This window comes from Ovis aries, chromosome 16, assembly GCF_016772045.2.
Source record: "Ovis aries strain OAR_USU_Benz2616 breed Rambouillet chromosome 16, ARS-UI_Ramb_v3.0, whole genome shotgun sequence".
Classification (NCBI taxonomy): domain Eukaryota; kingdom Metazoa; phylum Chordata; class Mammalia; order Artiodactyla; family Bovidae; genus Ovis; species Ovis aries.
Genome location: NC_056069.1, coordinates 65,451,064 through 65,467,525, shown reverse-complemented (window position 1 = coordinate 65,467,525; position 16,462 = coordinate 65,451,064). Strand labels below are relative to the sequence as shown.

At 49.9% G+C, this 16,462-nt stretch overlaps 1 protein-coding gene across 1 annotated transcript; it reads right to left on the bottom strand.

Moving 5' to 3' along the window:
- Positions 1-734: 734 nt before the first annotated feature.
- CFAP90 (cilia and flagella associated protein 90) lies at positions 735-16,197 on the bottom strand. Its single transcript, XM_015101347.3, has 3 exons — positions 15,973-16,197; positions 2,893-3,009; positions 735-1,251 (listed from the first exon to the last, which is right to left on the bottom strand). Exons 1-3 carry the CDS (start codon positions 16,117-16,119, stop codon positions 1,072-1,074), a joined length of 444 nt encoding a protein of 147 aa, XP_014956833.2. The 5' UTR covers positions 16,120-16,197; the 3' UTR covers positions 735-1,071.
- Positions 16,198-16,462: the final 265 nt, after the last annotated feature.

Here is a 16,462-nt window from a genome sequence, read left to right as displayed (position 1 = left end):
TGAACCGTCACTGCCCCTATGGAGTGAGCGAAGACCACACTCCAGTGGCCCCTTGATTTCCACACAAACTCTTCAAGGCTTGAAACTCCCACTTTAAAAATGGGGCTTCCCTGGTGGTCCACTGGTTAAGAGTCCGCCTTACAATGCAGCGGACATGGGTTCGATCCCTGGTCCGGGAAGATTTCACATGTCCTGGGGCAGCTAAGCCAAGGGCCCTAGAACTCAGGCTCCGCAGCCGGAAAAGCCGTCGCAGTGAGAAGCCGTCGCAGTGAGAAGCCGTCGCAGTGAGAAGCCGTCGCAGTGAGAAGCCGTCGCAGTGAGAAGCCGTCGCAGTGAGAAGCCGTCGCAGTGAGAAGCCGTCGCAGTGAGAAGCCGTCGCAGTGAGAAGCCGTCGCAGTGAGAAGCCGTCGCAGTGGGAAGCCCGCGCGCCGCCTGGAGGAGTATTGCCCTGCTCACTGGCCGCTCGTCCTGCAGGGCGCTTTTCTCCTTAGTTAAAATTCTGTGATTTGTGCCTTAGACCTCTGGCGGGGAAGGGGGCGCTTGTGGAATCTAGAGTCTAATTGTGCCAAAAGGCAATTTTATTGTATCTCCCATTAAGTGTTATTTGTGCCATCAGACGGTAGCAGTTCCCATAACCGGTAAGAAAAACACCTGCGCACCATTGCTATGAGCGCCTCCGCCAAGGAGACGCGCAAACCTTCAGAGGAGCGAACAGAAAGCAAAACCAACCGCGGTCAAGGAGGAACAAAGTTTTCATTTTATTCAGATTCCCACAGTGGATCAGTCTCCAGCATCATTTCCTCTTGAAATCGGTTCCAGTGGAAAAATGTCCTACCAGCTGTCCATCCTAAGAATCGCAGGCCTTTGGCCAGGCTGGTCGCCCAGGAAACACACAGGCAAGCATCCCTGCGTGGTCCTTGGTCCTTCCCCGCGACCCAGCGCGGATCCAGGGCGCATCATGGGCGCCCGCCGGCCCCAGGAGGCCCTCCGAGCGTCCCCAGCGCTGCCCTCCCTCCTGCCCCGCCCGTGCCACCACTCTCTCCCGTGCGCCCTTCGGGCCATGGAAGGAGCTCAGGCGGGAGAGATGTGCCCGAAGCCGGGCGCCTTGATACTGGTGATGTCGTTCTTCCGGTAGAAGTCGGCCTTCACGTGGCCCGCGCGGCCGTGGTCGCGGTTCAGAGGCTCCACGGGCTGGTGGATGCGCCGCCCATAGACCGAAGACGACAGCACCCCCACCGGCCGCTCGCGCTCCTGTAGGAGAAGTAGAGCGTTCTCACCTGTCCCTGCCTGCGTGTCCCACACCCGCCTCCCCCCTCCACCGGGCTTCTCGGGGCAGAAGAAACCAGCAAATGAACCATCACAGCCCCGACGGAGCCGGTTTAAGACCACACTGACGCCGGGGTGGGGTGGGGGGTGCTCTTCAACCAGGTCAGATTCTGTCCCCTCTGCTCCGGGCCACCACTGTCCTCAAGACGTTCAGAGGACAGTCCAGGATCTTGCAGGGGGCGCCAGGTACCCACTGCCTTGGGGATCGCGTTCCTCCCTCTCTTCCCTTCTCCCTGCTGCTCCTCCCGCGAGTCCTCTGTTCCCCTCCTTCCTTCTCCCAGACACACATCTCCCCAGCCCCCATCACATCCCCAGACCTCCTCATCCCTTTCATTGTCCGCATCCCCTTAAAAGGGGGCACCAGAGAATGAGGTGGTTGGACAGCAGCACCGACTTGACCGACATGAGTTTGAGCAAGCTCTGGGAGACAGTGAAGGACAGGGAAGTGCTGTCCATGGAGGTCACAAAGAGTGGGGCACGACTTAGCCACTTAATAACAGCAACACAGCACCAAAACTGTTCATGTCTGTGACTTAAGCAGCGATACCTCTTAGCACTTCCATCACCCAACTCCACGTCAATTACAAGTTTCATGGAAACTGACATGGCGACATTCTAAAACATTAATGGGGGCAGGCAAAAATCCTCTGATCAAAAAGCAGTCCCACCAGAAGCTCTTACATGCTGATTTCTGTGTATTGTACAAAGATGATGATATTAGTGCAGCACATGAATTTTAATAAACATACTGTCCTCACGTCAGATTTTATGGAGACAATGTTCTAGTGTGGAAGTGGGGTCTAACCCAGTAGGCAGATGGTCCTGACCCTGCCTAGGGGATGAACAGCCTCCTCCTCCTTCCTCCACCCCAGGCATCTGCTGTGAGCCTGACCTTCTCACCCTGGAAGTCTGGTTCTCTTGGTTGGTTACCACCCACCCTTGTTAGCTCCTTCCAGAAAACTATTCAGATAAACAGAGGAACTGAACCATATATGGTGCATACAGTGACCCAGTAACTCAAGAAATAATCTGTTTTGCCTGTGTGCTTTCATTCCCGGAAGGCCAAGGCCCCTGAAACCCTGATACCAGGCCTCAGAGGTTCAGCAAAGACCTGTTTATCTGTCAGAAAGAACTTCTGAGTTTTGCTGTCGTGGAATTGTTAAATTCTATAGGACTGGGCTAGGCTTCCCTGGTCATAAAGAATCTGTCTGCAATACAGGAAACCCAGGTTTGATCCCTGGTTTGGGAAGATCCCCTGGAGAAGGGAATGGCAATCCACTCCAGTGAATGGTGAATTCCATGGACAGAGGAGCCTGGCAGGCTACAGTCCATGTGGTCACAAAGAGTCGGACACGACTGAGCGACTCACACTTTCACTTTCACAGGACTAAACAACAGTCACAAAAATGAACAGTTTAAAGGGCAGAACCGAGTGACAGTGACCTCAGCTCAGTCGTCTCTTCCCGGCACAGGAAGACGGGAGAGTTTCGTGCAGCCGACTGGACACAATGGTAAACACGCACACAGGAAATCTGTTCACACCCGGTGATACCCTCTTGCTATTACCTCTTCATTAATGTGGAGTCCAAGGCTTTTGGCGTGTTCTCTGTCATCTCGGTGTAACTTCTGATTATAACCTGGATCCCTCTTAAAAACACAGTCATACAGGGAAATGATTCCAGTCTGGGAATAAAAAGAGAAAGCAAGCCATGGGTTTATTCAGGGGCTGAGTCGTGGAAGTTTCAGGGGGCTTGAAAGGCTTGAACTCTCCCTGATGGAGAGTAGAGATAACGTATAGAGACTCCTCACGGCAACAAACGTGTAGAGATGGTCATCGTGTGGGCAGAGACGAGAGCAGGGAGGCCAGGCCTCTGGTTCCCAAGAGGCCCCAACAGAGTAAAGATGTTTCCAGGGGCAATTTTTCTCCACTTGTTACAGACCCCCTTCTTCCCAGAAGAGGCTCCTCACTCTCCCTGACTCCATCCTGGAGCTCAAACCTTAAAATAATAATAATCTGTTTGATATCTGTGTTTTCTCCTTCATTTCTGCTTCTCCTGAATTTCTCAAATTTTCTCTAATAGGCTTGTACAACTTTGAAAAGCAAACAATCTCTGAATACTAGGACAATATATCCAAAGAGATGTTCTCCTTCTTCAGAGAGACAGAAATATTTTAATCATATACAGCAGCTATAAAAGCTGTAATTCATATATGTATGAACATATATATATTTGGCATACATTATATATACATGTAAATTATTCATCTACTTTATACATATAGCAAACATACGTATAAAACACACATAGAGCTCTGATGTGTTAGAAAATGATCCTGTTAACAGAGCTACCATCTGTAACATCTCCGTAATTTTAATCCCCAAGTTTTCTTGCTACAAAAATAAAACTGCCTGGAAAATTCCATGGATGGAGGAGCCTGGTAGGCTGCAGTCCACGGGGTCCCGAAGAGTCAGTCATGACTGAGCGACTTCACTTTCACTTTTCACTTTTCACTTTTCACGCACTGGAGAAAGAAATGGCAACCCACTCCAGTGTTCTTGCCTGGAGAATCCCAGGGATGGCGAAGCCTGGTGGGCCCCCGTCTATGGGGTCACACAGAGTCGGACACGACTGAAGCAACTTAGCAGCAGCAAAAGAAGAAATCCATGTGTCAGCCAGATCTCTAATTTCCACCTTGTAAGTCAGGCCTGTCATTTATGTTCCTCCAGCCAAGTGCTGACAAAGGTCTGTATAGTCAAAGCTATGGTGTTTGCAGTAGTCATGTACAGATGTGAGAGTTGGACCATAAAGAAGGCTGAGCACTGAAGAATTGATGCTTTCGAATTGTGGTGCTGGATAAGACTCCTGAGAGTCCCTTGGAAAGTAAGGAGATCAAACCAGTCAATCCTAAAGGAAATCAACCCTGAATATTCATTGGAAAGACTGATGCTAAAGTTGAAACTCCAATACTTTGGCCACCTGATGCAAAGAACTGACTCATGGGAAAAGACCCTGATGCTGGGAAAGATTGAACATGGGAGGAGAAGGGGATTACAGAGGATGGGATGGTTGGATGGCATCACCGACTCAGTGGAGATGAGTTTGAGCAAACTCCAGGAGATGGTGAAGGACAGGAAAGCCTGGCGTGCTGCAGTCCATGGGGTCAAAGAATCAGACATGACTTAGTGACTTAATAACTACAAAAACCACCTGCCTTCAATCCTCCAGCAGTGAACTCAGATGGGCCATCTCACTGGCATTGGGATCACAGGGTCTGGAACCTTAGCCTGCTTATTTTTTTTCCCTAGTATTCTAGGGGGAAAAAGTCTAGTATTCATTCTAGTATTCATGCTAGAATGACCCCCTCCAACTGCAGGACATGGAGGTAGAAGGTCACAGTGAAAAGGATGCATGATGTGTGCACCATCTGGTGGAAATCACATCCCTCAGACTCAGTGCAGGAACTCAGGGCTTCCAGCAAAAGTGGAAATGGCTAGAGTGTGACATAGCTTCAGCCCAGCCTTGAAATGCCTTCACACATCATCGTCCTTCACACATCATCCATCCGCTCCTGCTCAGGAAGGTCTGAAGATAACCCAGACGTGGCTGCTGTCCTGGTACCAGTGCTACGGAGCCTAGGCTTGCTCTGCTCAAAGCACGATAGGCCAGTGAACCCAAGAGATGGGGTGTTGAGCCATCAAGTTAGTCAGCTGACCAAGGAGATGGCAAACTAACATCTTAAAATAACCATCTCATCAGGGTCGAGATGCCAGGTTCTTTTATAGAAGAGAGATTGGAGGGTGGGGGTTGGGGGAGGTGACAAAGTAAAAAGGCCATTAATCTTACAACTGTCTCTAGAATGGCCTCAGGAAGAGGGGGGCCAATTTCTTCCTTTCTGTCATCCACAGGTGGATGGGGTCCTGAACAAAGGCACTTTTTTTCAATAGTCAGGCAGAGGGGCAGGGCCCTCTGAGGCAGGCCACTATGAGTTATTATAATAACAGAAGCAACAGAGAGCAAGTCAACACAGTTTCAACATGGAGCCATTTTGGCTCTTCCCTGCAACACCATTAACCATCTAGTCAAGAAAACACAACTGAAGGGACTTAGCAGCAGCAGCAGCAGCAGCAGCAGCAGCAGCACAAAAACAAGGCTATCTTTTAGAAACATTATTCTCAGGTTCTTCAAAGTTTCAGAGGCACCATGTATAAGACACTGATTCAGTGATGCTGGAATGCTGACCTGCCTGCATTCTGAGTCACTCCACGTGCTAGAGGGGGAGCTGTGGCTTCTCCTGGTGGCTTCTCCTCCCCAGAGGGCATGGAATGAGGTCGCCTTGCAGGAGCTTCTTCTCGGCACTGCCTTGTCTCTTGCACTCACCTGCTGGGTCTGTGCATGCCCTGGTTTGGCCGGCCCTGACTTTCACCCTTCCTGAAGGCAACCTACAGCCTCCTGAAGGCAACCTTGTACGCAGTTCAGTTCAGTCACTCAGTTGTGTCCGATTGAGACCCCATGGACTGCAGCACGCCAGGCTTCCCTGTCCATCCCCAACTCCCGGAGCTTGCTCAAACTCACGTCCATCGAGTCAGTGATACCATCCAGCCATCTCATCCTCTATCGTCCCCTTCTCCTCCTGCCTTCAATCTCTCCCAGCATCAGGGTCTTTTCCAATGAGTCAGTTCTTCGTGGCAGGTAGCCAAAGTATTGGAGTTTCAGCTTCAGCATCATAATTATCCAGGGCAGGTGGGGTACAGCTCTGGCCAGGGAATGAGGGTGAAATCAGTGGACACCACCTTCTAGGCCTAGTCCCCAAGAAACTCTGTTGCAGGCCTCCACACTCTCCCACCCTGCTCTTTGTTGTTGTTTGGTTGCTAAGTCACGTCTGACTCTTTGCAACCCCACGGACTGCAGAATGCATCAGTCCTTCCAATGAATATTCAGGACTGATTTCCTTTAGGATGGATCAGTTGGATCTCCTTATAGTTCAAGGGACTCCCAAGAGTCTTCTCCAACACCAGAATTTAAAAGCATCAATTCTTCAGCGCTCAGCTTTCCTTATAGTCCTACTCTCACATCCATACATGACCATGTTAAGTGGCATATGGGATCTTATTTCCCTGACCAGGGGCTGAACCCCTGCCCCCTGCATTGGAAACACAGAGTCTTAACCACTGGACCACGAGGGAAGTCCAACCTTGTACTCACACAGATAAAGAAAGCCAAAGACCCAAATCGATGGAGAGGTGATACATTATTCAGATTTTCGTGCCATGAACATTGGCTAGCTGCTTGGGGAAAAAAGAAAATGAAACTTAGGTCTTCATATCACACTACAGGCAAAAGTAAACTCAGGATGGATTAGTGAAATAGTTGAAAAGAAAAGCCATAAGGGGCCTCCTAGGCATAAAAGCAAAAGGGGAAACACCACAAAGAGAATACCCACCACTCTGACCATATAAAATCAGACAACTGCTTATCACATAAAATTCAAACTTTAAAAACCTTTAGGAAATGATAAAGAAACCTCAGCATCTTTTTTTATAGGCTCTTTTTTTTTTTTTTTTTTTTTTTTTGGCCACACAGCATGGCATGTTAGATCTTCATTGCCCAACCAGGGATCAAACCCACACCCCCCTGCATTAGAAGTGTGGAGTCAATCACTGGACTTCCAGGGAAGCCCAAAATCTCAGTTGTCTTTAACATCAATGAGTAGGATGTGTGCAGAAGCTGGTGGGGTTGGCTGGGTGCTCTCTTCTAGCCTAAAGAGATTAAGGACATCTTGCAGCAATTTTTTTTTTTTGTTTTAATAATCCCCAGGCCAGTGGGCCCTGCAGAAATACATCAGAAGCTCAAGGATGCCTGCCACTCACTCTGCTGGGATGGTGGGAGGCAGATTCTCCAAATAAGCATGCCCGCCTTCTATAAGGGAGCTACTGCAATGTGGACCATTCCCTTTAGGGTTCAGAGCTACAGGCCAGCCCCAGTAGAAGCCCAAAGGCAGGCAGAGACAGTAACTTTAAAGTCCGTCACCTCCATTTATACAGTAATACAGTCTGGGCTCTTGGTCATAATCTAAATGTCTCATCGTCACTGGAATCCCTCCGGGCCAGCTGACCCATGAAATAGGTGTGTTTCAGGGAGAACCTACAGTGCAACTGAATGACCTATTTCCCTAGGATCAGGAGCAGCTGGGGGTGGCCACAGGTGTCCCCTTCTGTACCCGGAGAACCTAGGCCAGAGAGGAGGTGAGCAGCAGGGATCCTAGGGGCCATCTCCTCTAGCGCTGTGGGTTTTATTATGCCCAATGCCTCCTCCCAATCTTGGAAGCTCTCCTCCTCCCAAAAGTTACACAAATTCTCACACAAATAGTTGGGGTAAGATTCTGAGCAAACTGAGGTCCAAGTCCTTTATCTTCTCCTCCCTTTCAGACCATTCTGAATGTAAATACACTCTCCATTGAAACTTTAAACCAGATCAACTCTGCAAAGAAGAAACAAAACAAAGGAAGCAAACATTTTTCCACTGTGTCAAGGGTACTACTGAGTGCCCACCAAACACCTTTTTTCTTCCAGCACAAATAGAAGACTGCAATTTCCAGTTCCCATCATAATTATCCAGGGCAGGTGGGATACAGCTCTGGCCAGGGAATGAGGGTGAAATCAGTGGACATCACCTTCTAGGCCTAGTCCCCAAGAAACTCTGCTGCAGGCCTCCACACTCTCCCACCCTGATCTTTGTTGTTGTTCTGACTCTTTGCAATCCCATGCAGCACACCAGGCTTCCCTGTCCTTCACTATCACCCAGAGTTTGCTCAAACTCATGTGCATTGAGTCAGTGATGCCATCCAACCATCCCATCCTCTGTTGTCATCACTTTATCCTCCTGCCCCCAATGTTTCCCAGCATCAGGGGCTTTCCCAATGAGTTATCTCTTTATATCAGGTGGACAAAGTATTGGAGCCTCAGCATCAGTCCTTCCAATCAATATTCAAGCTTGAGTTTCTTTAGGAGTGACTGGTTTGATCTTTGTGCTGCCCAAGGGACTCTCAAGAGTCTTCTCCAGCACCACAGTTTGAAAACATCAATTCTCACCTTGCTCAAAGGCCAGCAAATTAAAGGATCCAAGGAAGGACTACAAAGCCATAAAGATCCCCAGGCCTTGGCAATAATGGAGCAACTAAAATGGAGAAGCCCAGTTTTCCAAGTCACTACATTCAGAAGAGCTGCCCAGGGCTGAAACATACGTGTTGGGCTATATTTCATTATGCTTATATGTTTAAGGCCAGTGGTGGGCTTGTGTTAACAACCTGTTCCCTGGGGAAAAAAGACCCAGTTTTGTAACATTTGATCATTTCTGTGGTATAGTACGCCCATCATGGCAATTTCAGGCTTTTAAATGAATGCAGAGTCCAGAAGAAATGCTAAAATCCCCCTTTGTCAGTATGATCAGGCTTTGACATCAGTAGTTAAGACTCCCAGGGTTTGGAGTCCATTTGCATGCGCAGCACATCCCAGCCCACCTTGACTAAGAAGGTTATGACGGGACTACATTCATCTCCTTTCCTCACGGGCCATGGCCCTGCTACCTGTCACCTGCAGGCTTTCAGGACTGCCTGCCTACCCAGAGCTGTGTGACCTACTTTCAAAACTGAAAATTCCCAAGGTGACCGAAAGTAGTTTTCTTTGATTCTTAAGAGATTCATTTTTCCTTCTGATACTTTCAGCACTTCTCCTTGGGATGAAGCTTAAGGAGGTTGTTTTCATTAATTTTAATATTGTTCAAAATTCTATATCTCAGAAGAACTGGAGCTCATCAAGGACACCACCCTAACATTTTTAAAAGAACAATACTCAACTATCTCTTTGGTTCCTGGCAAAGACTGTTTCCTCTTTGGTGAGTTTAGATCCCAAGTTGGGGAAATTTTCATAACTTTCCAAATAATCTGAATATTTTGTCAGTTTAACAAGAGTGGCGCCAGTTGCCTTCTGTCTTCCACTGATATCAGCTCCCCATTCATCCCCCCACCCCCTGTCCGCAGCAATTCACATCCTGGAAGAAAAAGCCATCCATGTGGGCTGAAACCTGAGTCTAATCTTACATGTGCCTAAGAGGCTTAATATATTGGGGAAAGTGCTGTTTGCCTGTAATGCAGGAGTTCAGTTCAGTTGCTCAGTCGTGTCCGATTCTTTGCAACCCCATGAATTGCAACACGCCAGGCCTCCATGTCCATCACCAACTCCCAGAGTTCACTCAAACTCACTTCCATCAAGTCAATGATGCCATCCAGCTATCTCATCCTCTGTCATCCCCTTCTCCTCCTGCCCCCAATCCCTCCCAGCATCAGAGTCTTTTCCAATGAGTCAACTCTTCGCATGAGGTGACCAAAGTATTGGAGCTTCAGCTTCAACATCATTCCTTCCAAAGAATACCCAGGACTGATCTTTTTTAGAATGGACTGGTTGGATCTCTTTGCAGTCCAAGGGACTCTCAAGAGTCTTCTGCAACACCACAGTTCAAAAGCATCAATTCTTCAGTGCTCAGCTTTCTTCACAGTCCAACTCTTACATCCATACATGACCACTGGGAAAACCATAGCCTTGACTAGATGGACCTTTGTTGGCAAAGTAATGTCTCTGCTTTTGAATATGCTATCTAGGTTGGTCATAACTTTCCTTCCAAGGACTAAGCGTCTTTTAATTTCATGGCTGCAATCACTATCTGCAGTGATTTTGGAGCCCTTGAGACCCAGGTTCAATCTCTAGGTCAGAGAGACCTGCTGAAGAAGGAAATGGCACCCCCTCTGGTATTCTTTCCTGGAAAACCCTATAGACAGAGGAGCCCCCTACAGTCCATGGAGTCACAAATAGTCAAGACACAACTGAGTGACTAATACTTTTCATGTATTATTTGATTGTTGTACTTCTTAAAAGGGGATGATTTTGAAAGAGTCTGACATGTAGTGTTAAATGAAAAGAGTGTGCTGCAAGTATATACACATAGTTGTGTGATCATGTGCGAACATGTTAGTAGTTTAAGAAGTTTGACGCACATGATCACAGTCATAAACACACAGAAAGGCCTTCACCATGTGTTCACGTGGCGGTCATGACTGTTGGGAACGCTTCTTCCCCGCTCCTGGTGTTTCCTTCCAGGAGGACTTCCACTAGAAGAACACACATGACCCCTCAGCTCACTCCATCCTCGTTTCTTGGTGACCTGCCCCTTCCTAAGCTGGAGGAAGACACTCAGCCCCACCCCTCCGGGCCTTAAGTTTTCAGGGACAGATCACTGAGCAGAGCAAGTGCAGCCAGCCCAGGCAGAGAGAGGCAACCACAGTCCACTCCCAATTTTGGTCCCTCTAGGACAAGAGCAAGGTCATTATCCCAAACAGCAGATAATCCAAAAGGAAACCTCTGTTTAGTCTAAGAGGCTAAGCTTGTCAATTGGTGACTTGTCACTTTGTTTTAAAAAATCTGCATCCGTTTATTCATCCTTACCGATTCATCAGCAGGTATTTATGACACACCAACTGTGAGATCATGGGCATTCTTTCAATTGTTGAGGACACAGGAAGCATATGAATAAGTCCCTGCCCTCCTATTAATAGGAGAGAGAAAAAAAAAGCCCAACAGGAAAACTAAGGAAAATATTTAGTAGGTTAGACAGTAGTAGATGCCAAGGAGAAAATCAGGCAGGAGTGGGAACGGAAATAAGTCTCGCAGGGGGCATACCTGCATTTGGCTAATACACCCTAAGACTGGACAGAGTGTGGGTGCGAGAGTCCACTGGATAAGAGAGAGAAACCTGTCTAGATCCTAAACGCGGGCCAGCAACAGAACTAGGTGTGGCCGAGGTGTGGCAGGCGTGTGTGGTGCCTAACGGCTCCTCCACTCAGGAGGGGCTCGTGGAGCTGAGACTGAATACTTCCTGCATCCTGGATGCTGGCACAGGCCCTTCAGAGATACCCCTTTGCACCTCTGCAAGGTCAAACCCATCATCTTTTTTACCAAGTTGTTGGCCTCACTTGGCAAAGGGAAATTCAGTATCAGGAAGGCAAAGAAACATTCAACCCCTTGCCTCTGTGTCTCTGCCACAAACCAACAAGGAAAGTTGGCTAATCCCACCAAAGCTGAGACAGGGCTTTTGAGCAAAGCTTCGCTCACAACAGAGCTATCCACAATTCACATTAGCATGACAGAAAGCATATTCTAACACTGCCTAAGTTTATTTTTTTTCTCAATGCAGCTCTTAGACTTTGAAAAATTTAATCAAAACCTTCATGAAAGGTCATTCTCCTCTGACTTAGCCTTTGCATTTCAGAGGCTGAAATGTGGCTGAGGCAGAAGAAGAAGAAAAGTCATTTTTAAATACCATTGAACCGAACCTATGGGAAAAGCACACACTGCTGGCGGCCCCTTCGGGAGCGAGACAGGAACTGAGAGCATTTTTGCTGGCAGCTTTAGAGGACAGATTTGTCTTAAGATCCACGGCATTGAAAGTCTAAGTGTCAGTGGCTCACCTGTACCAGACTCTCTGCTATTCCATGGTCTGTAGTCCGCTAGGCTCCTCTGTCTGTGGCATTCTCCAGGCAGTACTGGAGTAGGTGGCTATTTCCTTCTCCAGGAGATCTTCCCAACCCAGGGATCGAACCCGGGTCTCCTGCAGGGCAGGCAGATTCTTTACCACCTGAGCCACGGGCTTTGAATAAGTGCGCTATTATGAGAGATTTGACTTTGAGCTCCCACAGGGGAGATGCCTTAGAATTTAGGAACCAACAGATTGATAAATCAACACTCAGACTACCTGCCTCACCTGTGTTAATTTCCAACTGTGAACAAGGGTGGGGGATAAAGACAGGCCCCGAGACCCAGCCTTCAGTGAAAGGAAACTCTAATCATCACTAAGATGAACAAATAAAAATGATAATAATAAGAAGAGGTCTGCTCACACTGGGCTTACCATGTGCCACTTTCTACCCCCTAGTTAAATTAATTATCATAAGAGCTCCACGCAGTTGGCTCTGTTTGATCTCTGATTCAGAGACAGGCAAGGTGTGACTCAGTGGTTGCTCTGTGACTTGAGCTAATTAACACAGAGTCAGTAGTTTACCCAACTCTTCCCTGGTGGCTCAGACGGTAAAGCGTCTGTCTACAATGAGGGAGACCTGGGTTCAATCCCTGGGTCGGGAAGATTCCCTGGAGAAGGAAATGGCAACCCACTCCAGTACTCTTGCCTGGAAAATCCCATGGACGGAGGAGCTTGGTGCAGGCTACTTTCCATGGGGTCGCAAAGAGTCGGGCATGGCTGAGCGACTTCACTTTCCCTGGTGGCTCAGATGGTGAAGAACCTGCCTGCAATGTGGGAGAGCTGGGTTCAATCCCTGGGTCAGGAAGATCCCCTGGAGGAGGGCATGGCAACCCACTCCAGTACTCTCGCCTGGAGAATCCCATGGACAGACGAGCCTGGAGGGCTACAGTCCCTGGGGTCACAAAGAGTCAACACGACTGAATGACTAACACACACACAGACACAGACACACACACACACACACACAGTATTTTCACCCAGGACTCCTGAGCTCCTAAGGAACTAACCTGTGAAGGTGACACCCAGAGATTGACTGAAGAGCTAGTTTCTCAATGTTTCTTGTCAGCTTTGACTGGAGCTTGGAATTATTTACAAAGAATTTAGGGGCAGCTGGGTCCCCCAGCAAACCTGTGATACACACTTCATCCTCTTTAGTCCAAATGCTCTCAAGGTCAGAGGATCAGCTTCTGAAGTCTTGCAGCTGATTAAATACCACTTCACACAAGGACTTCATTACCACTGGGAGTTGGCTTGCGAATGGACTTTGAAATGTCTTTTGTGGTTCTTGCAGCCTTGAAGGCCTTTTATTTAGTGTTAACCTTTCTCCTGGGTCATTTTTTTTTTTCCTATGACACTAAAGGCTTCAGGACTTGAATTTGCCTATGACCCAGTGATCAACAATACTGAGTTTTTCGTGGTTTTTTCCCCTTACAATCTATTTGCATTACTTTTTCTAAGGCCCATCCCTACCTTTCCGGGGCAGTAAGACGTCAGAGCAGATGTTGGAAGTGTTTTCTGTAAAGGGACAGACAATCACCATTTTAGACTTTGCCTGTCCCCCTGTCTTGGTTGTAGCTACTCAACTCTTCGAGGTTGCCACTGACAATACTAAACACAGGAGCTTGCGACTGTGTTTTAATAAAGCTTTCTTAAAGCAGGTGGCGCGGTGTATTTGAACAACGTTTCTTGCTCACTTTTGATCTCCTTCCAGGCATGGAGACTTGGTCTGGTCACTTGGGCATCTCTCTGCTGCTTGGTTGATTTGGCCCCAGAAAGGTGGAGCCCCGTGTCTGACTGGTGAATTCAGGAAGAATAAACCGAGTCAGCCAAGCCTGCTCCAGTCAGACCCCAGAGGGAGCCTCGTCCAGCGGTGGACCCCAGCTCCCAACCTTCCTCCAGATCCTGGGCACCCAGTTAGCTTGCTGCTCCAGTAGAAGCAGTCGGGACCTGGCGACTACCCTCGCTTTCCCAGAGAGCACTCAGCCCTAACCCACCCCCAAAAGGCTGGGAGCACTGGCTGAGCGTCTGGCCTACCCCACCCCCGCAGGCCCAGTTCCCCCCCAACTCCTCTTCCAGGTGTACGTGCTCCTTCCCTCACCCCTACTTCATGGCAAACAGATGGGGAACAATGGAAACAATGAGAGAGTTTATTTTCTTGGGTTCCAAAATCACTGCAGATGGTGACTGCAGCCTTGAAATTAAGATGCTTGCTCCTTGGAAGAAAAGCTATGACTAACCTGCTGCTGCTGTTGCTAAGTCGCTTCAGTCGTGTCCGACTCTGTGCAACCCCATGGACTGCAGCCCACCAGGCTCCTCCACCCATGGGATTTTCCAGGCAAGAGTACTGGAGTGGGGTGCCAAAAAGCAGAGACATTACTTTGCCAACAAAGGTCGGTCTAGTCAGAGCTATGGTTTTTCCAGTAGTCATGTATGGATGTGAGAGTTGGACTGTGAAGAAAGCTGAGCACCAAAAAACTGATGCTTTTGAACTGTGGTGTTGAAGAAGACTCTTGAGAGTCCCTTGGACTGCAAGGAGATCCAATCAGTCCATCCCAAAGGAAATCAGTCTTGAATATTCATTGGAAGGACTGATGCTGAAGCTGAAGTTCCAATACTTTGGCCACCTGATGGGAAGAACGGACTCATTGGAAAAGACCCTAATGCTGGGAAAGATTGAAGGCAGGAAAAGGGTATGACAGAGGATGAGATGGTTGGATGGACATGAGTTTGAACAAGCTCCAGGAGTTGGTGATGGACGGGGAAGCCAGAGGGCTGCAAAGAGTCGGCCACGACTGAACAACTGAACCCACCCCCATCCCCCATCCACAGCGCACCGCCCCCCGCCGGCTCCGCCCCTGGTGTCGGGGAGCGGGGGTCCGCCTTACTCTGGTGGTCTTAGCCGGGGTTCTCTGGGGTCTAAGAACCCCAGGGAAAGGCCTCTCTACTACCCTCCCACCCCTGTGACCCTGACACCCCCATCCCCACCTCGAACCTCTTACAGGCTGTGCTGCTCAAGCCCACCCCAGCCTTTTTGTGTAGCCGCATCCCTAGACTCCTAACCTGACATTGCAGCCCCACCCCGCCCTGCATCCATGTCCCCAGAAACCCTTGCCAGCAGTGTAATCCCGCCCCCAGCACCCTCCTTCGCAGTGTGCAGTTCAGTCCATCAGTCATGTCCGAGTCTTTGCGACCCCATAGTCTGCAGAACGCCAGGCCTCCCTGTCCATCACCAACTCCCGGAGCTTGCTCAAACTCACGTCCATCAAGTCGGTGATGCCATCCAACCATCTCATCCTCTGTCAGCCCCTTCTCCTCCTGCCTTCAATCCTTCCCAGCATCAGAGTCTTTTCCAATGAATCAGTTCTTCATACCAGGTGGCCATAGTATTGGAGCTTCAGCTTCAGCATCAGTCCTTCCAATCAATATTCAGGACTGACTTCCTTTAGGATGGACTGGTTGGATCTCCTTGCAGTCCAAGGGACTCTCAAGAGTCTTCTCCAACACCACAGTTCAAAAGCATCGATTCTTCGGCGCTCAGCTTTCTGTATGGTCCAACTCTCAGATCCATACATGACCACTGGAAAAACCATAGCCTTGACTAGACGGACTTGGATCAGCAAAGTAATGTCTCTGTGTTGTCTCACCCCGTTTCTTCTCCCTCTGAGTCCCCTCCCCCAGACTCCTTCCCGATTGGGCAGAAGCTCCCCCAGGACCAGCCCCCTCAGTGAAACACCACCCCCATCTCGTTCCCTGGAAGTGCAGCCCCGCCCCAAACACGCCCCTTTGTTCCACCCAGGCAGTGTAACCCCGCCCCTATTCTCCCCCAACAAGGGTTACCTCCCTGGACTTGCAGTCCCGCCCTCATCAGCCCTCCCGCCCCCTCCCCTCAATGCAGCCCCGTCCTTGATCCCCGCAGCCCCCAGCAGCATCCAGTCCTCCGTCCCGGCCCTCAAGCACCCCGCCCCTCCCCCCATCCTACCCCGCCCCCTCCCCCCATCCTACCCCGCCCCCTCCCCACAATCCCACCCCGCCCCCTCCCCCCCATCCCACCCCGGCTCACCCAGCCCTGGCGGTAGTAGTAGCTGTGCTCCTTGGGATCCTGGCGCCGCGGAGGGACGTAGCTGAAGGCAGACAGCGCCGAGATGGGCAGCGGCCGGGGCTTGCCCCGCAGCGCGGCGGCCGTGATCTCCTCCTCGTCGTCCTCCATTTGGCAGCCGAGCTCTGTCCGCCCGTCGTGGGCCTGGGTGCAGCCCTCCCGCCTCAGGCTGCCAGGCGCCCGGGTTGTGCTGTTGCCTGGAAACGGCGGCCGCGCCGCGCGAGTCTGGGAAGGGCGGGGCTAGGGCGGGGCCGACCCGCCCCCATGCCCCTGGCAACTCCGCCCCCCAGTTCCTGATTGGGACAATGGGGAGCCCAATCTGCTCTTGCCGCTGCTGGGGCCTGGGGCGGGGAGGTGCCTCCCAGATCCGCACTTTCCTACCTGCTCACCTTTCTGAGTGCAGTCTGTCCCTTCCTGAGACCATGTTGGTTGGGCAACTGATGACCTTGCACCT

Excerpts from the sequence above, each read along its gene's own strand:
- CFAP90 (XM_015101347.3), bottom strand. The coding sequence starts at position 16,119 with ATGGAGGACGACGAGGAGGAGATCACGGCCGCCGCGCTGCGGGGCAAG. Across the intron at positions 3,010-15,972 it reads ACTACTACCGCCAGGGCTGG|ACTGGAATCATTTCCCTGTA; the intron begins GTGAGCCGGGGT and ends TTTTATTCCCAG. Across the intron at positions 1,252-2,892 it reads GACTCCACATTAATGAAGAG|GAGCGCGAGCGGCCGGTGGG; the intron begins GTAATAGCAAGA and ends CTTCTCCTACAG.